Source organism: Convolutriloba macropyga, chromosome 5 (genome assembly GCF_964194025.1).
Source record: "Convolutriloba macropyga chromosome 5, txConMacr16.3, whole genome shotgun sequence".
Lineage (NCBI taxonomy): Eukaryota > Metazoa > Xenacoelomorpha > Acoela > Convolutidae > Convolutriloba > Convolutriloba macropyga.
In genome coordinates this window covers 42881684-42905487 of record NC_134472.1, presented here as the reverse complement: position 1 = coordinate 42905487, position 23804 = coordinate 42881684, and the positions used below count along the sequence as shown (strand labels likewise).

Genomic DNA, 23804 nt, shown 5'->3' with positions numbered 1-23804 from the left:
AGCTTATTTCCATGCCTAGCTTATTAGGCTTATTACTCAATCCAGCTTTATCTCCAACAAAATTTATAATTTCTTTAAATTTTTGATTATTCATATATAGGCTATTTAAATCATCTCTACCCTTTTCGTTTAAAGCTTCAGTCTGTTCATCAATATACTCTTCTTGTATGAGTTCCTGTTCATGGGTCTTCAACCATCCGTGAACGGACTCTGTCCGTGGCATGCCAAACGGCTTAACCAATACTTCACCATGGCCATCTTCCTGATTCAATTCCTCCCCATAAGCGAAGTTCAATTATGTACCCGTTCTATTTACCATATGGCTTGCATGTGCTGCCACATGTGCTGCAGTTGCTACCGTTGTATCGGGTTTAATACAATTATATATCATAAAGAGTGCTCTCAAACCCCCTGATATACCACCTACATACCCTGTCCAAGTAGCAACAATATTTTCTTTTGTTAGAACACCATTCTGAATTTTAATATTGTTCAAAGTAAAGTTATTAAAATAGAACAGATAGTTATCTGTATTAACAACAGCTATCTGTAGCATTAATCCATGGTGGTTTCATATATGCTATAAGTTTATGTATCTCATCACTTTCTAATTTATCTTTTAAACTAAGAGCTTTAAGGTCTAGGAAACCAATTCTTGAGTCATATATCATAGTTCTATTTCTATCAATAATAATAAAAGTTCCCTCCTTCTTATTATACTTAATCATACCATAACGAAGCTCATCAGCCCCTCCGTCTGTACAATTATAATAACTATTAATTAACTGGCTAATTATACCATGGAAGTCATGTTTGCAATTATATGCTTCATTAAAATTTTTTAATAGATCTGCTCCATTATAAATTGTTATATAAATAGTGTCACAATTCATTCTAGCCATATTATCTAACTGAGCCGGTGCTTCGCCATTTTGGTATAACTTCAAGTACTGTCTAACAAAATAAGTCTTGCCTGTACCACTACCACCATAAACAACAGTATGTAATGGCGACTTTTCAAATTCAAATCTAACTAAACTTCTATTCATAAACACACCAAAGTTCTCTTCTAGTTTTGTATATTTACTTGGCAAGTCACTATATACTAAAAAAACAAACCACTGCAATGAACGCGAGTAAAAAAATTATAAAACCCATTTCCATTTTTATATGTGGAATATAGACTTATAATTAGACTTAAACTTATAATTAGATTTAGACTTAAACTTATAATAGACTTATACTTCAACTTATAATTAGACTTATAGTCGGGTTTAGACTTAAAATTAAAAACTAATATTGATTATATAAAAATGCTTGTCTTAAATTTTGAAGAATTCAATAATGAATTTGGTATTGATAATGAACCCATGAGTAATATCAGATTAAAAGATATAGGTAAAGATATAAGTCTGATACCAATAGAAATAATAATGAGAGATGAGAAACCAGAAATGATCAATGAAACCGACTTTAACATTATTGTTAATTTACATCAAACTGATGGTACTCATTGGGTTTTAGTTATAAGAAGGGGAGGTGGAAAAGTTTATTACTTTGACAGTTTTGGGGTTGAAACCCCACCATTATTCTAAGAAGAATATGTTGATTTGGGCTCTAATGAAAGAACACAGGAATATAATGAATCTTATTGTGATGCTTATTGTTTATACATGATCCATCTATTGATAGAAGATTTATAATAGAGGGTGCTTTAAATATTCTAGTTAATCAAGTTAAATGTCCGAAGATGTATGATAACTGTTTTTGCTATAGTTGTAAAGTTAAAGTTAAAGTTGAAGTTAATGTAAACGGGTTTCATCCTCAGGCTACGGCTGATGACAATCAGGGAACCTGCTTCGCAGATGGTAATGTTAATGCTAAGGATAATGTCAATGTCAGTGATAATCAGGGAACCTGCTTCGCAGATGGCAATGGTGAAGCATGGCCGGAGACCCATAGTGATAATGATGATGATAAATATGTTAGTATATTTAGTGAAACTAAACAAAGAGATAAAACTTGCTCACTATGTATACGTGGAGGGGTGAGCAGTGTTGGGGGAAAGCCAAGAGGGAACTCCCTTTCACCAATCAAGGGGAATTAAGTTATTTATTGAAATCTACAATCATGGATAACTGATAAGAATATAACGGTCTATGCCCCCTCTCAGAAAACTTCAGATGTATAATATCTGGTCCTAGAGAATGTGGAAAGACAATCTTATTAAAGAATCTAATTATACCCGACATACAATTTGATAGGTTATATATAGTTGGTCCCACCGGCAATCAATATGATGATTTAAAGTGTAAAGATATTGTGTTTATTGAAGATATAAAAGATTTTACCCCGGCCTGATAAACTACCAGAAGATATAAAGAAACCCATAATATTTGATGATGTTGTGAGGAAGGAACCAATTATTAATGAATACTTTTGTAGAGCTAGACATGAAAATTGTGATATTACTTCTTAAACAATATATATTCTCGGCAGTTAGACAGAATGTTAGAGAGAATTGTAATCTATTTATATTTTCATTGAACAAACAGGTAGGGCCCTCATAGCTATATATTATGATCACATTACTAGATCTCAACTTAGTTAAAATGAATTTTGTTTTATATGTGAAAAGGTATGGGCTGAGCCTTATAATTACATTGTCATTGATAAATCTATAAATAGATATACTAGTGTAAACTAAGAATTAATTGGGATTGGAGAGTTTTATAGTTTAATTATATTTATGATTAAGTCTAAGTATAAGCGTACGTGTAAGTGTAAGTATAAGTATAAGTATAATTATAAGTCTATGACTATGACTAAGACTAAGTATAAGTATTAGTCTATGACTATGACTATAACTATAGCTATGACTAAGACTATGATTAAGTCTAAGTCTAAGTCCATGACTAAGCATAAGTCTAAGTCTATAACTATTTCTTAAATCAAATGTAAAGTAAAACTCAACACATCACCATTGAAATCAATTGGTCTTCCATGCTCATCTTTATTATGAAATTCAATATACTCTATTCTATTCTCTGTTACATTTTGATATAAGATATTAGTTGGTATAATATTTATCTAGTAACCTGGTGGTTCTGTAGAGTAAAAGTATATAATATGTCAATAAAATATCAGTATATAATATCAATAATCTTTTGAGATGTATATATACCCGCTTTATAAACTACTTTCCTAAATTCTAGTAATGAGGCTATTGAGTTTTCTACATCAAAGCTAAGTGCTGCTTAATTGATTCCATTTTACATTTCATTGTATTTTTATCAGGTTCTATTAAAATATTACCATCAGTTTCTTTTATTAATTCTGCTATGTCAGTTAGTTCATATGCACTGTCCTTTATAATTATATTTAAGAACAGATGTAAGGCTAGAGTCGGTGTTAGTGCTAGAGATAAGAGGTTCTGCCATAGCCGGGGTCTTTGCTCTTTCTCTATTAGTGTTGCTATCGGCGAAGCCGGTTCCCGGATTGGTGAAGCATCTTCTATAACCGTACTAGCATATAAGAATTGATAATATAAGAACTTACAATTATTAAACTTAAAATTAGACTTATAGTCGGGTTTAGACTTATAATTGAACATTAATATTTATTATATAAAAAACCTTATCCTAAGTTTTGAAGAATTCAATAATGAAATTGGTATTGATAATGAACCCATGAGAAATATCAGATTAAAAGATATAGGTAAAGATAAAAGTCTAATACCAATAGAAATAATAATGAAAGATGAGAAACCAGAAATGATCAATGAAACCGACTTAAACATTATTGTTAATTTACATCTAACTGATGGCACTCATTGGGTTTCAGTTATAAGAAGGGGAGGTGGAAAATGGTATTACTTTGACGGTTTTGGTGTTGAAACCCCACCATTATTCTTAGAGGAATATGTTGCTTTGGGCTCTAATGAAAGAATACAGGATAATTAATCTTATTGTGGTGCTTATTGTTTATACATGATCTATCTTATTGATAGAAGATTTATAATAGAGGGTGCTTAAGTGTTAAGTGTATGCTCTTCTTGTTTTAGTTTAAGCTTCATGTATCTTGCGTAGTTCCCATAAGATTAGGTTGTCTGTCATTTTTTAACTTAAAAAATGGACGTTAATTTGGATAAAACTTATGGATATAATAATGATATACACAAAAGTAAGATTATAAAATATAAAGCAAATAATCAAGCAACAATTAATACAGTTAATACTAACATCAAAATCATACTCAATAGAGAAGAGAATCATTTAAATATACACGATTCATATCTAGAAATAGAGTTTGTTGTATCAGATAATGCTGGTGGTGTATTTGCTAATAATGCCAATATCAGATTAGTTAATTATGGTATGATGGCATTATTTAGTTCAGTTAAGCTTGAAACTAGTCGTGGTAGGACCATTGAATATATAGATCATTGTCATCCAAATCTATTGATGTATAAGTTATTAACTAGTACTGATGATGAATGAGGGTTTTTGTTAGAAATCAAGGTAGTAGGGATAGTCAACTCAAAGGTGATCATGCTGCTGCACAAATAGGTCATATGTATATTATGATTAAGATGAGTGATCTATTTGGTTTTGTGAATGATTTAGAAAAGATTATATATGGGTTAGGATTTAAACTAATATTAAAAAGAAATAATAATGATAGAGCTCTATTTAGAGTTAATCGTGATTCTAACCCAGTAGCTAATGATGTAAAATAGAAATTAGAGCTATATCACGGTGTGTATCTAGTATTGATCCAAGTATTGATAACAAATTATTGTACAGAAAGGATTAAATAAAAAGAATAATAGACTTGTTATTATGAAAGAAAGACATTTTATAAGAATGTACCCAATGCTACTAACTTCTTATTTGATCTTGGTATGGAAAATGGTATGGAAAGAACGCAATATATAATAATTGCTTTTGAAATAATAATGTTAATGAACAAACTCATGATGCAAGTACATTTGATGTAATGAATGTTACTGAATGTTATTGTAGATTTGTACTGAATTTTATCCCGAGGAAGAATGAAAATTTATCATGGCACTAATAATTATAAGGAGACTTTTAAAGAGTGTTAATAAAGATTATAATGGATTACCTCATGATATTAAACCATATAAAAATCATAGAACATTCAAAAGTAGTTATAGAATATATGTATTTGATACTAGATATCAAAATGATCATATAGGTCCACAAACAATAAAACTTAATTTTAAATTGAGTGCTCCAGTTGCAGATGTTATATGTCACGCATTAGTATTAACTGAAAGGTTATTAGTGTTAATAGTGATGGTAATAAGATGGTCGATATAGTGTAGTATATCAAATGGTCGTAGACACCAATCAGTGAAACTGCTTCGCAGATAGCCGGAGGCTTATAATCTCGTAGTTATAGTTATCTGCGAAGCAGGTTTCCTGATAGTCAATGCCTTTCCCATTGGTCTTAACAAAACCTTTAGCATAAATAGTATCTAGTTTTTTTTTATTCTCTAGAGTTAGACATCTAGCTTCAAGTTCAGTCTTGGGCTTCGGCTTATTCTTACTCTTTGGTAGTGGGTTGGGTTTATGTTTAGTCTTAGGCTTAGTCTTAGCTAATGGCTTAACAACAAAGCGATTATACTTTTTAACTTCAATTTTTTGTATATATAAATATGAGTAACTTTAGTAAGTTTAAAACTAATTCTTATTGTGTTGGTGGTAGAAGTTATAGTGGTACTAATAATATAAGAGGGGTTGTCAAAGCTAAAGGAACTAAGATGTTAAAGGGTAATTGTACTAAATGGGTCTCTGACCATGCTTCGCTATGCAGAAGAAATCTATGACGGTATCTGATTCAACAATAGAAGCAGAAGGATTGATAGATTTCTTTAAAAGTGTTGGTAGAGCAACGGTTAAATTTGGAACAAAAGTTGCTAATAATCCAGTAAGAGCATTAGAAATAGCAAGTAAAATAGGAAGTTCAGCTGCAAGTAGAAACCCAAGAGCTGCTCTATCAGCTACACTTGATTTAATTAAATTTGCAACTACTGGTGAAGGACAGAAAGGTAGAGTTATATTTAGGTACAAAGAAGAGATAGTTTAATTCTAGATCTACATCTAATGGTAGATATTAATACTAATATTATTATTAATAAATATATTATAACCAAACACTATGAACTTAAGTTTAAAAACATACTCAATTTATTTTTCTTGTTCTTCTTATATTCCTCATATATCTTAACTAATTCATTATATTCATCATTATCTATTTTATTACCATTCATTGATTTAGTATAGTTTATTAAACTTATCACTGAATTGTTTACTTAAAATATACATTTGCGAAAACTTTATAATTTTGTTTCTTATTTTAGTATTAAATATTTTTGATAATGAACCACAAATAGTTGCTGTACCAAAAGCTGTAGGTATAGAAAAAGGTAATCCTATGCCTGTTAATGCAACTGATGTTGATGTTACAGTTGTTGCCATAGATGATAATAATATTTCTGTTATCTCAGCAATGTTAATGTAATTGTTATATCTACTTCTTATTATAATTATTAGTTTCAGTTTCATAATAATTTCTAATATGTTTTATCATGTTAATATTATTATTAAATTTATTATTAGCTAGGATTTTATAGTTTATGTATTGTTCATTAATGGTTGTCAAGTTTGGGTAAAGTAATCTCTCATTCGGTGCTGATTCATTTTCAGTAGTAAAATAACTCTCAATATCTTTCATTACACCTTGATCAAAATCATAATGCATCTCTAGTCTTGCTTGTTCTTTGTTGTCAAGAAGTTTACTTTCAAGTAATATAGCAATTATATATTGTACTATTGTCTTTTTATTCTTTAAAAGGGCTTCATCTACAAAAGAATTAGTTGTCACAATACTCTTTATCAACATCTTTTTCATCTATGGGAGGGTGTACATTTGTAATTTTATAAGTATCATTCATGTCAATGTTATCATTATCTTCTAGGAATAAGCCACGAGCTTTACTTAGTGTTAAGTTGTTTGATTGTGCCCCTTGTTGTTTAGCCTGATTGAATCTATTTCTTGTCATCTTTGTATTTGTTTACAGAAAGATTTATATCTAAAGATTCTAAAACCTTATTATTAGATTCAAAATCAAACTCAGATTTTGATAGTTCCTGTTCGTAGTATTTACCTTCTATTACCTCTCCATTAATGTATTCTATCTTATATGTTGGTGTTTGGGTTTTTAGAACTTCATTAACTTTAAATAATTTTCCATTCCAGTTAGAAGTGTATCCTTTAGAGAAAATGTTACGTTTGTCAGCATTTCTAACATAATCACCGACTTTAAGTTTAGGCTTAATCTTAGTAAATTTAACATAGTATTTAACTTTATCGGGATTACTAGAAGCATCAACGGGTGTCATATTGATTGCTGTGTGTTTATTATTATTATATGTTACAACAGCATCATTTAAAATATCTACCCAATTACCATCACTATTGATGAACATTGGTTTATTAATTATGTGTAATAATGTTCCATTAAATCTCTATAAACACAGCCTTTAAATCACTGTATGTAGAATACAATTCAGTTTTATATTCTTTAAGCAAAGATTTAAATGTTTTATTGTAAAACTCACTACCTCTATCCACCCATAATTTTTTTCTGGTTTTCTACTTTCATAATACTTTTTGAAAACCATTAGTTAAGGACAAACCAGATTTATACTTCAATGGAATAGCCCATGCATATTTTGTGAATATATCTATAACTGTTAATATAACTTATATTTTTTGTTATATTTACTTAGAGATGACATCAATTAAATCAGCCGACCATGTTTCATCTTTATATAAGGGTATTATTCTTTCTCTTCTAAACTTTTTATTTGGGGGCTCTTTTAGTTAGTATTTGTTGTTTGGTTTTAACTGTGTCTTGTTGTTGTTTTCACACCTTAATTGTGTGAAAACACTTGTCAATGCTATTTAAACCCCTACCAAATACACCATCTTTTCCCAAAAGTATACGTTTTATTGTTCTATATCTACTGCTATTCTTATCACCTTTTCCTACATCATATCTAATATATAGTAAAAACCTTTCAATTTTGTTTTCATCTTCCTCGATATCACCATGTGTTGTATTTGGGTCAGTAAGAAAGTTTATAATATAAACCAATCTGAAAATTCATATATATTATCCTTAATGAATTTTCTTGATAAGTTAATTTAACACCATTCATTTCAAATTCAGCATTATCTAAATTTCCGAACAATATCTTTAATTGAGGGTTAGATTGAATAGTCATTAAATTAATAATTTGAACTGTCTTTATCTACTTTAATTCCTGGTTTATCTCGGGCTTCCTCTACAGCTTCATTGGACTTCATTAAAGCTTCATTAGACTTCATTAATGCTTCATTAAACTGGGAACTAGCTTGCTGGATCATCTTAGTTTGTTGATCTAACTCTTGATTTTGCCAATCTATTGCTCCTAATGTTTGTTCACCCAATGCTAGATTCTGTTCATTATCGGTATTTAAAGTTTTAGTCAGAGGATCAAACAACTTTTATTTCGCCATAAAATTCTGGTTGTCTTAATTTATCTTCTAATCTATTTCTTCTGTTTAGTTTTTCTAGTTTATTTAATTCTAAGTTTATCTAGCTCAGTCATTTTTTATAAAGAACAAATAATTATTCTTATATAAAAGTAATATGTACTATGGGAGAGATAATATATAATATACTAACTACTAACTACTAATTACTTTTTGTATAATTATTCATATTCATATTTATTTTTATATTCATATTTATATTCATACTCACTGATCATTTTATAATCTAATAGCAGCTTCAATTTTGTTTTCATCTTCCTCGATATCACCATGTGTTATATTTGGGTTAGTAAGAAAGTTTATAATATAAACCAATCTGAAAATTCATATATATTATCCTTAATGAATCTTCTTGATAAGTTAATTTAACACCATTCATTTCAAATTCACCATTATCTAAATTTCCGAACATTATCTTTAATTGAGGGTTAGATTGAATAGTCATTAAATTAATAATTTGAACTGTCTTTATCTACTTTAATTCCGGGTTTATCTCGGGCTTCCTCTACAGCTTCATTGGACTTCATTAAAGCTTCATTAGACTTCATTAATGCTTCATTAAACTGGGAACTAGCTTGCTGGATCATCTTAGTTTGTTGATATAACTCTTGATTTTGCCAATCTCATGCTCTTAATGTTTGTTCACCCAATGCTAGATTCTGTTCATTATGGGTATTTGAAGTTTTAGTCAGAGGATCAAATAACTCTTTTATTTCGCCATAAAATTCTGGTTGTCTTAATTTATCTTCTAATCTATTTCTTCTGTTTAGTTTTTCTAGTTGATTTAATTTTAAGTTTTCTAGCTCAGTCATTTTTTATATATAAAGAAAAAATAATTATTCTTATATAAAAGTAATATGTACTATAGGAGAGATAATATATAATATACTAACTACTAATTACTTTTTGTATAATTATTCATATTCATATTCATATTTATTTTTATATTCATATTTATATTCATACTGACTGATCATTATATAATCTAATAGCAGCTTCAATTAACTTTCTATCATCATTAATGGTTAGTTCTAGAGTATAATTAGCTTGTTGGTCTTTATCTAAATCTAATGATGCTCGGTAGATTTTATTTACTAGATCTCTTTGGAATAGATATAGATTCTCATCATGAGGATAGCTTTTAATATTAATTACATAGAATCTTTTATCATCAAATGTGTTTAGACTAATCTTACTTGTTTTTGTTGTTGTCATGTTACCACCAACTTTTTGTATTCTACATTCATCTACAGTTCTCTGTGTGTTATACATTAATGCGCTAAAATACACTTCATGTTTAGCATTGTTACAATTCTCTATTCCTTTCTCTTTAGTTTTATTTGGGTAATCTTAAAAGCCATATGTCTTTGGTGACAAGGCTATAAACTCTTCTATTATTCTACTTCCCAATTCATGTGTGAATTTACCTGGCACTTTATTATTAGTTTTGATTGGTGTATCTAAATCGCTTAAATCCATGTGTTGCTTGGGGACATTACCTTCAGTAAAACTTAATACAAAACTTTCAGTATCCATATAATGGAGTTGTAGATCTTTGAGAGATGGTTGAAGAATATTATAGAATAAATCATACATGTGTAATTTACTTAATTCTAATATAGTAACACCTACATATAATGGAGAATCATATTCTATTTTTTCCTTTATAAATTCAATTTGGCTATAATCCTTATATCTAGTTATATTCTTAAATGTTTGTTTACTTATACTTTTCATTATCTTTACTTCATCGTGTAAGAACTTACTTTGAAGGAAGTGTAGAGGATTCATGCACATTCTGCCATATAGTGAGTTGTTCATTAATTTCCTCACATCCTTTTCCGCTTCAGTTTGAGCTGTTGCTCTTTTATTAGTATTGTTTTGAATAGAGTCTCTACATATGTAACCTTGTTTAAATTTAATTACTCTATGAATTTTAGTTACTTTTACACCCATCTTAACATAGAACTTTAACATCCTATAACGTATATTTAATATTGCGTATATTTAATATTGATTATATATTGCGTATATTGATTATGTCAATGCGTATATTGATTATGCGTATATTGATTAATATTGATTATGTCAATGCGTATATTTAATATTGATTTAGAGTTTTTGAGATCGGGGGGGGGGGGGGGGGGGTAAATCTATACAAGTGCCAATAGATGCTTTGGTTGGCTCAAAATTTATCTGAATACTTCTTAATCCAAGAAACTTAAATTCATAGCCATAGCCTTCATATATTTCCTTTCAAAGTTTAGCCATTGGGTGAAGTCACCATATTCATATAGTGCAATATTATTAATATGGTCGGTGTTGAAGACTATTTTTGTGATCTTAACCTCATCTTTGGTTCTCTTCTTGTAATCACACTCGGCCGTGATCTTATAATTAAAACTCTTAATTTTTCGAAAATGGTAAAAACTTTTAATTTCGACTAAAGAGTTATTAATAGCTTCATCTATATCTTCAGTGTAGCTTCCAGTTTTATAAGTGATATAAAACTCCCTCATGTTCTGGCTAGAGTTTATATCGAAGTCTTCTGTGTTTTCGAGATACAGGCGATTATGACTATATGAATGACTTCTTAGAGCTATTTTATTTTTAAATTCTTCATTATATTCTTCACATCTAAACTTAATTCTAGAGTAGATATTATCTTTAGGTTTAGGTTTAGTGATGGGTTTAGTTTTAATAATATCTTTGGTGTTATTTTTAGTTTCAGTTTTAGTTTTATTAGAAGGTTTGGGATAGATAAAGTCTTCATCTGAATTATACATCATCTCTATAGTTTTAGCTGGGGGTTCAGTTATAGCCCCATCATCATCAGAACCAGATATTTTCTCTAACAATTCTTTATGTTTAGAATCATATGATTGATCCTGCAAAAACCCTTTTTTGTTTCAAAGGATAAATCACAGACGTCGCAGAAGTTCATATTGCTGTTAGTTGAAGGAGACATGGTGTATTTTATTAGGGAACATTTTGGAAAAAACAATTTTTCCGAAATGAAAAATGAAGCCCAGGAAAGAATGTTGTAATGATTGCAGAGAATTAGAATATTGTTGTTATATATGCAAAGATATAGTTAAAGTAAAAGATTATATTAAACATTTAGGAAAACAAAACATTATGATAATCCGAAACAATATCTAGAGTGTAATATGTGTAAAGTTTATCAGCATATCTCTTTCTTTAGGTTTAGAAATGGAAGACGCAGGCTGTGCATCTATCTTAACAGATATAGATTTGGTCATACTAGAAATCAATTCAGAGAGCATGTCATAAATATAATATCTGCGAAGCAGATTCTCTGATCGGCAAAGCCGCTTCGTGGATAGTTGTGGCTGGTTCTCCCTGATCGGCCTCAGGGCCATGCTCTACCTTTGGCATGGTTGGTTCCCCTGATCAGATTTAAATTTTGATTTAACTTTCGGTGTTTCAACAGGTATACATTTGTTCATCATAAAATTTTTGCTTGTTTTTGTAGTGAAGTGAAAGCCATGATCAACAGCCAAAAAAGTGCCGTGGAGAAAAAAGGTCCACTCATGGAGAATTATTCTAGAACATTCTTTTTCTAGAATATTCGGACATGAGTTTTAACTTAAAATTAGTTATCGTTTCCTAAGTAATTACCTGTTTTAAAGTAAAATAATAATTAAATCCGTCTATTAAATTGAATGCTTTGCTTTATATAATCTATTTAAAATTAAATAAAAATTTTAATAAATACTCAACTTGCAAGCTAATATTTAGAGATGTCTTATATTCGAACTTTTCACTCGTTTGATATCATTCTGCTAGTGGTGATGAAAGCGGCCATTTTAGCATGACGCACACTTTTCCTTTTAATCATTTAATGAACTGATTATAGACTGCAAGTTAATGGCGGCGGCCATTTTAGCATGACGTGCACTTTTCCTTTTCATCCTTTATTGAGCTGTTTTTAGACTGTCCAAAGTGAGCACGTATTGTGTATATAGTGGTGGATATAGTAGTGAATAAAACAGGGCTTCCAGTTAGCAGGACGATTTGGCCCATTTCCCCGAATTCGTGAGGGGGAATGGGCCAAATTGGACTGGTGGCTGGAAGCCCTGTTTTATCCACTACTAATAGCCTATTGCTTTCCATAATAAATATAACTGCCAGATTGCCAGAAAATAGCTGCGATAGCTTCGTTTTTGAGAGTGAGGTAAGTAACGTGACGAAAAACTTAATCACGCAAATGGACAAAAATCTCTCCATTCAAAATGAAAAAAAATGGAGTCAACAACGCAATTCAGACAAAATCGCAAGAAAGATTAAACAAAAAGCAGACTCGAAGAGATTGCGATGTCATATCGTCGTAGCAAAAATCTTGACGGAATAAGGGAACTCAACCTCTGATTATCGGCTCTAATGCAAAAACAGCTTTCGATAGTCAGAAGTGTATATGGTCTATGAAACTCAAAAAGAACAGCTTTTGACAGTCAGCAGAGCTTAAACCAAAACAAAAACAAACAAAATTAATAAGTCACTCCATTTTTTTTAGAAAACTAGATTAACGAAGTAATTGACAAACAATAACAGCATATGAAGTAACAGTTTACACCATGGATCCAAAATATCAAATGCCACCAATGTAGAACAGAAATGAAAGACCTAGTAAAAAGGCAACAATCAAGAAAATTATCGCAATTTTAATTACACCGGACTTTTAAACTGCCATCATATTCATTGAAACGCGTAACATAAATATCGGATATTTACACCACAAATGCATCGCTTATTAGAAATCATAAAAATAGGTGCGACTTAGACACAATAGAAAGCCACTGATACGTTTCAAAACAGATTAAGAGACTAAACCAAAGATTAACAAAACAGCTATTTTTGGAAATCAAATGTTCTAGAAAACATTAACCAATAACTGAAAACATGAAAATTTTATTTTATTTAATCAGAAAGTCCAAAACATCTCTCATTATTGAGACTAAGTAACAAGTCCAACAAGTACAGCACGGAGGAAAAAAACCCAATAACATCACTAATATTTTTTTTGAATAAATAATGTCGAATTCGCTAAAACCGTTAAGATAAAAAAAACAAATTCCATAGAAACTCCATTAACAAAGAAACTCCATTAAAATATTAACATCCTATTATAGGGAAAAGAACTGTCATTACCAGAATTGTGGGACAACGAAAAGAATACTGGCGAAACCCAAAAAATCATCGATAAATTTCAAAACCAAGTATTGTCGAAGATACTAAATTCATTAGATATTAATTCGAATCATTAAGTAGCTTCAATTACGCCTCATCAGACAGCCAATGAGACCTGCTATAAATCTGGTTTAAATTTTCGAAAACAAGTGAAAATGTCGTACAAAAACGTTACATATACAAAATCGTTACATAGCTTCAATTGTGGCTTATTAGAGTGCCAGTTAGATGAGTAATTAGCGAGATTAACAGATAGAACAACAAAAAGAATTAATAAAACGGGCAAAACTCAACTAACATTTAAAGAAAGCAAACAGTTTTTAGGTACATACCATGCGCTGAACCCTTTGATGAACCCAAAATTAAAAACTTTCAACCATTAGAACACAACTGTCAATTTTTAAAAACGATCATTGTAAAAGCTTAGAAAATTGCTGACGCGGCTATTAAACAGATCAAAATTGCGTGAAAAGTCTAATGCAGGTGTAAAATAGGCAAAAATTAACTCAAAGGACAATGACTTGATAATAATTATAAGAAAGTACACTTTGTCCGAAACATTTAGAGCTAAATTATGATTAAAGCTTCGACAGAGCATCACCTGAACAAAAATCTTTTACTCCATCAGCAAAAAATTGTCCAACACAAACTTTTTTCGCTCTATCTCTCTCTCTCTCTCTCTCTCTCTCTCTCTCTCGTTCTCTCTCTCTCTCTCTCTCTCTCTCTCTCTCTCTCTTCCAGAACTATGTATGAACAAAGCTCACTCCAATTTTTTCTCTGTTTTTGTCCATCAGATTGACCTAAACATATTTTTTCACGTGCGGCATCTGACTTTACATCCCATCCATCCCGTGAAAAGAGAAGTCACTAATTTAAAGAACATACTACTTCAGCACCGACTCGAAATAGTATTCACTTCAGCGCCAGCCAACTAGTCACAAAGCAAAACAAACTTTTTACTTGAATATACTAATCATTTTCAAACAATGAAGCCAAAATAGAAAAACGAAATCAAATCTCACATTGGTTTTTACAAGATTGCACCACCATCTGCGACTTCAAAAAAGCTAAATGCAGCAGACCTTGCAATCCAAATACCTTCCCTCCAATCAGCTAGCACTTTCTGAATTAAAAACAAAAACACAATTACATGCAGTGGAAAACAACAAGGAAAATAAATTATTGAATTATCTAAACGTAACTATTATTTTCTCCCATAAAGTTCCCTACAAATAAATACAAGATTTGAGACGAAATAATTTTTCTGAGAAAACGCATAAACGAGGCTTATCCACCATAAATGACCCTCCGAATAAGGGACACGACACAAAACAACAACTGGACACTGAGAAATTACAGAAAAGTGCTACAGGATTGATATCGGGAAACCAAGATCATTACACGAAGAGACTACAATCACTGCTCTTACTTTGCGACATAATAAATGGCAGATACGACCTTGCTATCGATATCTTAATTTGCTTTAATAACAGCAAACGTACCAGGCAAGGGCCAAACAGCAAAATCAAGATTTCCAAAAAACGATTAAGCAAGACCGATAAAACTTTTGGTCAACAAGCTCGCTATTTTCATATAATCAACAAACATTCCAATCTTTTAGATCCAGCTTTAAAAAATCACGAGTAAGCAACCTCTATCGCCAATACTTCCTCAGCAAATATGAGGAAAACAACACAAGCAGTTGGAGAATTCCTTGCCCGTGCAAAACTGTAGCCCAGTATCAGAACTAACTCATTTATAAACAGAAAAGTGGGGAGAGTACCCATGCACTAAAGTGCTAAATCTTAAACTACTAGTAATACTGCTACTATGACTCAGTCATATGATAAACTCACGCACAATGACCACATGATAGATACAAAGTGATTCCAAAATTATCGGCAATTGGACATTACAGTAAATAATCAAGATTGAGGAAAAGAAGAAGGAGTATGAAATGTAGATATTGAAGCGAGAAACACTAGAGGTGTTATACATGAACTGCATTTTGAAAAGTCTTACTTCACCTGAGTATAGAACAAAGTTAATGTATGTATCTAGTTTAGTTCAAAACCATCCCGAATTGTTTCATGCAATTATTCGTGCTAAAAGTAAGAAGCAAAGAAAGCTTCAGATTGATGAAAAATTCTCATCTTACCCTAAAGAAATTAAAGTAAACTCCACTTTTCAAAATTGAATGCGTCTTCAATCAAGCAAATATAAGGCTCAAAATATTTGGTCAGACCAGTGAGTCCGTCAAGTATAGGTGCAAACAGATGTAATCAGTTTCAAAGATGCGTTCCGCGGATACTGTAAGATTCATGGAAAACTGCACGCTTTCAAAGAAAACGTTGTGCAATATGGAAGACCGAAAACTCAACTCCCCTGGACCTTTTAATAGAAGTTGTAGAATCAAGATACTGAAGCTGACCAAGAAGTAGAACCAGCAAAACCAGAACCAAGTTCAAAAGCAAACTAGTATTGCAAAACTTAATCTTAAATTCTCGGTAAAACCGATAGAATGAAGGCCTTCAAAAATAACGATTCATGTCGAAAGTCAAATTAGAGATAAAAAAGTCAGTGAAAGATTCATCTGAAGAAAACAAGCGTTCTCATAGGTCTCGAGCTCCTCCAGATTGTTATGGCGCCAGCCACTCACAATTGCTACAAAACTCAGAAACAGTTTTACTGAGCTTGAAACTTTTGAAGATGCAATTGATTCGTAACAAAAAGGTCATTTTCATCTGGTTTAACGGTTTAGTTTTAGACGCCTAGTTAAACTACTAGTGAAACACAAGTTAACAAATTGAATAAAAGATTAGTAGAGGCAAAGTTTCAAATGGACGACAGGGGAAATGTTGAATTGTTTTTAGGGATGAAAAGTTTACAAATAAAAAAGAATAAGCCGATATCGAAAACCGCACACTCAAAGTATTCTAAAACAGTTTACAATTCAAGATTGTAAACCTGTTAAGACACCAGCCACATACAATATGGAACTAGAAGCAGCACAGGAAGACTCATTAAGAGTAGATAGAGTTAAGTAGCAGGTTCTTTACTTAATCTTGTTAAGCGAACTAGACCAGACATCAGGTCGATCACAAATGTTTTGTCACGCGTCATGAATGCCCCGACTGTTGAGCATCGCAATTTCGGTAAACGCGCCCTCAGATACCCACTTAATACTATTTTTCAGACTTTTCTCCCATCAACCCGCTACAGCACTCGTTGGCGGGACAGATGCACACTGGAGTTCTTATGACAATGATAGAGGTTCGACTGCAGGCTACTATTTCAAGCTGGGAGAGCGTGGGGATCATTCATTCATAAATTTGCAACTAGGCGATTGAAGCTTACTTATACAATGTACCGCTTCATCAAAAAACAATATGAATGTGAATCAATCTCAAGCTGTATGTATGTCAAATATTGATATTTATCTCCTAATATTGGCCAACCAACGGATATTTGTGAACTTTTTGCATGTAAATCTGAAATTGCACCACTAGATACGCGCCAAAATCGCCTTATTTTTGATGTGTTAACCTTTTCTCAACTGTAACTTTAAAACATTTTTTTTCAAACAATAAAAACGACCATTTTCTGCTAAATTTTCACTTCTCTTGAATCGCATAACATTAATTGATTTTAACCTGAATATGCTTTTATTCTATTTCTTTGACCTAAAACAGCTTCAATCGCTAACATGTCATAACTCGTAGTGACTCATGAGATTTGTTGCGCGATTGTGTCCTGATTCCTGCTAAAATTGGCGACTGAGCAGAGCCAATCTGCGAGGGAGCTCGAATTTTAGTTAGCTTTAGCAGATCGATATTAAAATTTCCAGTGAATGAGGCACTGGAACTAGAACGGCACCGACAAAACAAACAAAATACTAACGTCAAGCGAAATTCTCTCAAACAACTGGCCAGCGGTTGACTTCGTCGACAACTGGCCAGCGGTTGACTTCGACTTCTATTATCTCATCTGATCGCATCAATCCGAGGAAGTTGAGTCGAGCATTTGTGATGTTATCCACTATATGAACATTTTTCCAGTTCTCATCTTCTAGCAGCTTCTATTTGTTAATAAGCATCTCAACTTTTACAACTCTGCGCGCAAACTTTACACGCCGATTGTAGTTTTCCAACTGTTCATTTTGCGAGAGGATCTTCAATTCAAGAATTGTGTAATTTCTCTCCATATTGATGTTTACTCTTTGGTTCAGATCCTCCTTCATATTGTTTACAGATTGCTCCGCCATTATCTATATTGTAGATCTCAGTTGTTCAGATAAACTGTTCGTTACACGTTCCATTATTTTCAGTAAAACTTCAGATATGGACTTTTGAATAGCTTGATCTATTATTTGCTGCATTTCCGCACCTTGTTGACATTAAGGACTGAGAACGTCGCAGGTTCTTTTTTGCTTGACCCGGCAACTGGGGTTGATATGATCACTGAGGATGAAGTGTCATGATATCTCAACGGACCTGGTCCCTCATCTGTGGAAACCAGGAACCCTTCGTTTGTTGTTGAATCATCGGCAGTATTCATTTTTCCAATTTCAAACTATTTAATAAGTTTATCACAACAATTAGGCTACTTCAAAATTCGACTGAAAACATTTCACGCCAATAAAACCACTCACTTTTTCGCTCCACTTCCTGTTTCAGCGTGACCAAAATCATACTTCAATTTGACATCAAAAATCATGAAAATGTGCGAACAGATCTTGAAAACAAGGAGGCGCCCCAATACAATTCAAATTCTCTGAATTGTAAAAATAGAAGCGCTATAATATCCGGCTGAGAAGCTGGGGCGGCTATTATAAAGTAAAAATAAAATCTGAGCTGGATCCGTATATTAACAATCTCTAACACTGTTTGTAATTCACCTGATACGTTTCCTGAAAAACCAGTTGAATTTCCCATCAACCAAGCGCCTCAAACTTCTAACAGGGTCTTCGTTGAACTTGCTAGGTAGACAGAGGATGCCGAGAGACTTGCTAGGGTCACTGTTCACCCCAATTAAAGGCTTATCGCGACATGTGATTTTGGATGCAGCTTGAAGAAAAGTTCCATCGCCTCCTACTGTAAAGATGACAGAGCTGTTGTTAATCAGTTCATCTGTATACTGTCCGCGCTGCACTATTGTCACATCGGAGCCTACGGACCTAAAGAACAATAAACATAGCTGGCAGATTGTCAGAAAATAGCTGCGGTAGCTTCATAGAGCTGTAGTCTCAAAAAACGAATGAAAAGAAAAGCATTTATACATATTGCTGTGAAGTTAAGAATTTCTGTTGTAATTACTCATATACTGTAAAGCTGCCCTCGAACAACCTTCAATCAGGTTAAGATATTCTCAATTGACCTAAACTCAAGTTAACAAAAATCAATTTGAGAGAGAGAAAGAGAGAGGGAGTTATTCTAATGAATGAGGTAAGTCATGTGACCATAAAATTATTCACTCACATGAACAAAAAGCTAGCTCTAATAAGAGTGATTGGATGAGGGCACGCACTAATAAGAGTGATTGAGTGAAGCTAGCTCTAATAAGAGTGATTGCGTGAAGTCAGCGTGACGTTCTATAGTCGTAACAAAAATCTTGACGAAGAAATTAAAAAAGACAAGTCCTGGACCAAAATTTAAAGAATTTTCATTGATTAAGCAAAGAACTAGACCTAGAATGGGCTACGAATGGATTCAGAAAACCATTTAGAAAACAATCTGTTCAAAACAAATGGAAAATATAGCACTACAAGTCCTGAAACAATTCAAAGAATTTTTCATTAACTATACAAAGAACTACGCCTAGAATAGACTATGAATGGATTGAAAACCAGTTAGAAAACTCCTATCAAAAAATGAAAAAAAAGCAGAAATCAAAGTGAAACCGCCGCGTGTGATAATAGGGGGTTATCATTGGCGGTGATACATGTAAAAACTTCAAAGCCTTTATTCTTTCGCTCTCAGTTTGAGTCTTTCATTCTGGAGACGGAGACGTTGTTGAGAGCTCATTGTAACTCGTTAACCGACAGATTTCGACAGCCCAAAGAAAATGAAAAGCCTTGAATCAGTCTTTGAAAGTATCCTAACCGCTATGGATAAAATGATGAATTAATTCCATTAGAGTATTGAGACAAGTTTTGGCTTCAAACATTCAAACTCCGTAATAAAATCTCCCGCCAATTCGCCCTTAAACCTGAGAACTGTCCGTTTATTTCGTGTGCTGTATACAGTGATCACTCGGATAATGGGAAAATCGAATTCGTCTGCTGAAACCGGCTCTTGCTAATTTCATTACTAAAGACGTTGCTGCACATTTTATATAACTAACAATCCGTGTCACTATATAGCACACTAACAAAATTAGCCCGCATTCTGGAGACCGAGACGTTGAGAGCTCATTGTAACTCGTTAACCGACAGATTTCGACAGCCAAAAGAAAATGAGAAGCCTTGAATCAAGTCTTTGAAAGTATACTAACCGCTATGGATAAAATGATAAATTAACTCCATTCCGAAGCCTACTCATAACCATTGTAATTTATAGATAAAAAATAACATGCTTGAGCAAATAGAAAGAATACTTACTTTGAGAGTATTGAGACAAGTTTTGGCTTCAAATATTCAAACTCCGTAATAAAATCTCCCGCCAATTCGTCCTTAAACTTGAGAACTGTTCGATTATTTCGTGTGCTGTGTACAGTGGTCACTCGGATAGGGGCGAAAATCGAAATCGCCTAGCTAATTTCTCAATTCTAAAGATGTTGCTACGGATTTTATATAACTAACATTCCGTGTCATTATATAACAGAGTAACAAAATTAACCCGCATCGTATGGATATTAGCCCGCAGTGTAGTAATGGAGATTATACATTGAAAAATGGCCAGATCATGCATAGTTGCTCCAAATATTGTTGGCGTGTTCTTTCGTGGGATAAATACAATGCTGCCAAGATTTTTCCAAATATCATTAATAGATCAAATTCGAATTCCGAAATCGAATTGGGTACTTGATCAGCATCTTTTGCAATTAGTTGCGCATTGATTCACATCTATTGCCATATACAGCATTATTAATGAACTTGTAGCTCTCTTCGAATTTATTGTTAGCGGCCTCACATTTATATTTATTGAGTATAATATAGGGTGCTAACTAGTTCGCTTGTTTGAACAGTATGGTACGGTGCACTTTTGAAACAATTCAATCAGGAAACAGTTAAACGAACAGTTAAACCTAAGAATAAATTACTAAGTCTATAGTAATACACAGTTCTTTTCTAACCATTCGAACTTGGTAATTTGTGTTGTGTGGTTCTTTGAGCTCATGTTGACAATCTCCAAGCCAATTGTCTGGAACGATTTTTTGTAGGGTCAAGGTGAATGCCTAGGTGGTCATCTTGAAAGTGAACAGAGTATTGCAAGTCCACTTCGACAAAAAAGCCAATGGACAGTCATTAGGTATTGAGGATTTCATTTAGGGTAATTTTATTGTTTAAGGCGAATTCCCCCCACTGGTAGTTCGTTTGCATGACACCCCATATGGATTATTCGCGTCAGCACAGAACGTAAATGTTGACGCCTCGGACGCACGGTAAACCGATAAAAACCAATGTTAATCCTCCGCGTATTAATTGTTCAATCATGTACAAATGTTCTTGTACTGTCAACAGCTCAATGTTTGTCCTTCATATCTTAAGTGACGCTTCTTTCGCCATAATCAGGAGTGTATAAAAATGCATGCGGTCGAGTTTTTATGACTGGAAGCTAAAATCGTCATAATTCAAATCAGCTTCTTAAAACTAGAAAATTTTACATTTCACCGAGGAAAACTTTTTGTAGATCAATAAAAATGTTGGGATCACTTCAGATTCTAACATATATCCATATCGACTATAGATTGGGCCCAACATTTGACAAAAAAACTACTGTCGAAAGTTCCTAGTAGAGAAGATTTTTGAAATAAATCCAAAGAACAGAGTTGATTCCGATGGCAATAAATAAACAACCATCTTTCACCTTAGCGAAAAATTTGATCGACTCCTTTTTGAGCTTCCTGGATCGAAATGAACATTTTACGTTTGTTACATTGCTTTCTGTGATATGATCCGTTTCAAAATTCTCCAACGTGAAATGATTCGTTGTCGTCTTCAGATTTGTTTTATTACAGTGTTTGTAATTATATTTTTTGAATGCCCGTTCTGAGGATTTTTTACTGCCGAAAAAATCCAAAATCTCTGGAACGCTTAACTTCAGAAGCTCTATACCAAAAAAGTTTTGCAGTAGGCAGAATGAAGCGGCGGGCGAAAGGCAGTGCAACCAGCCGAATGTCTGCCGCTAGAGAGTGCTCTAAAACATATTCCTCTTTGAAGAAATGTCCAGTAAATCGTGTTACTTGATTTGCATAGTAAGAATCCCTTTTATGTGGAAAAGTTTTTGAATTGTAGTGTTATAATAACTTTTTCAGTTCCGGAAAAGGGCAATGAATGTCCTGCTTCCGTTCGCAGTTCAAATGAAAATGATTTAATTATGTTAGTCAAAAGCTTGTTGTAGTTTCAGCTTGTTTAGTTGGACTTTTCAATTAAATTTTTGCGATAGCGGCTGCAACAACGCTGCTCAAGATCATCTTGCGCAGATACAAATCAGCTTAAACAATTTTCACTTTGTAGTGTTTTGCTGCATCGTCGGATATTATTATGAAAAGATAATAATATCGAAGCCCCACACCACTTAACAGATTTCAGTCACAAGTGATGAAGTCGACTGCCACTTTTCGATAAAAATGTGCACTTCTCCGATTGGCTCGCAAAAACTTTCCGTCTGTTTATTTCGCTGCAGCTAAGGCGCCCGGATTCTCCCTAGAGGAGAAGCTATCACTCTTGAAGAAAAGTCTGTGCCTTCGTGCAAACTGTCACGTTGCGTTCTCTCCAATAGAGGTAGTACGACTGGATGTTTTGCAGTAAAAAAAATTGAATGTTTGGCGTTGTAATCGAGATGCGAATGCTTCAGCCGACCTTTCACTCGAATTGTTCCATTCCCTTATATGAAGGGTGACAATTTGGCAATGCTCAGGAGTTTTTGAGATTTTGCTATTTGCTATCAACATTCGGGAAGCCTTCAGTTTGAACAAATCGAAATAAAATTTGTTCTGCTTGGTCGATTTCATCTGATTCCAGAAGTCCCTTCTGCGTTGTCTTGACCCTCATGTAACAGGCAATGAAGTTTCGAATCCGGAGAACTGCGGCTGGACGTTCTAACATCGGAATTGATGTGTAGCTGAAAGGTTCTATACGGCAATTTCCTATCACAGAGATGAGTTTCAACGTCGCTGCATCTTGTAGATATGCTACCGTGCACACTGCTTTCTCTGAAGCGCCTCAAAATGTGTACATCTGTTTTTGAAATAATCGAATTATCGACATCGTTCTCATTTCTTTCAACTCAGAGCGCCAATCGCTACCTTTGAGTGCTCTGTTGACAACTTTGTCCGATGCGTGTCCCATTGATGCCCAGATGCTTTTAAGTAGAAACCGCACCCTTATGGGGAACGATAAACATATCCCAAGTGCATCGAACACCACTGAGACAAAGGATACAAAGGATAGGACTATTCTCTGAGTTATTTTCGGTGGAACTTCCTGCTCAGTTCCAGAACAGACTATGAGACTGTCTGTGTGTACATTCCAGTTTACTCCAAGGAGTGAGGATGATTGTGGTTCGGCCTCGAAAGTTTTTCACAACTTCCGGTAAATTGTCTGCTTCTGGGATCTGTGACTTGACTTTTTTGACTCGTTATTCGATTTGTCAAACTGAATCCACCTTTGCTGAGGCTGTTTCGAACTTTTTGGTAGCTTTCGATTGCTTCTTGAGGTGTTCTGACTAACATTAGAAATTTGTCAATGTAAAAGTTTCGCTGGACAGTTTTAACAAGGTTTTCATGGTTTTTCGTGTTATCTT

General features: G+C 33.1%; 1 protein-coding gene across 1 annotated transcript in view; it reads right to left on the bottom strand.

Moving 5' to 3' along the window:
- Positions 1 to 23804, bottom strand: part of LOC142339402 (NAD kinase 2, mitochondrial-like) — a 117631-nt gene that overhangs the window by 5793 nt on the left and 88034 nt on the right. The window contains exon 3 of the mRNA XM_075389420.1: positions 18737 to 19015. Coding sequence (XP_075245535.1) covers positions 18737 to 19015 — 279 coding nt within the window. The remainder of the gene's footprint in view (positions 1 to 18736; positions 19016 to 23804) is intronic.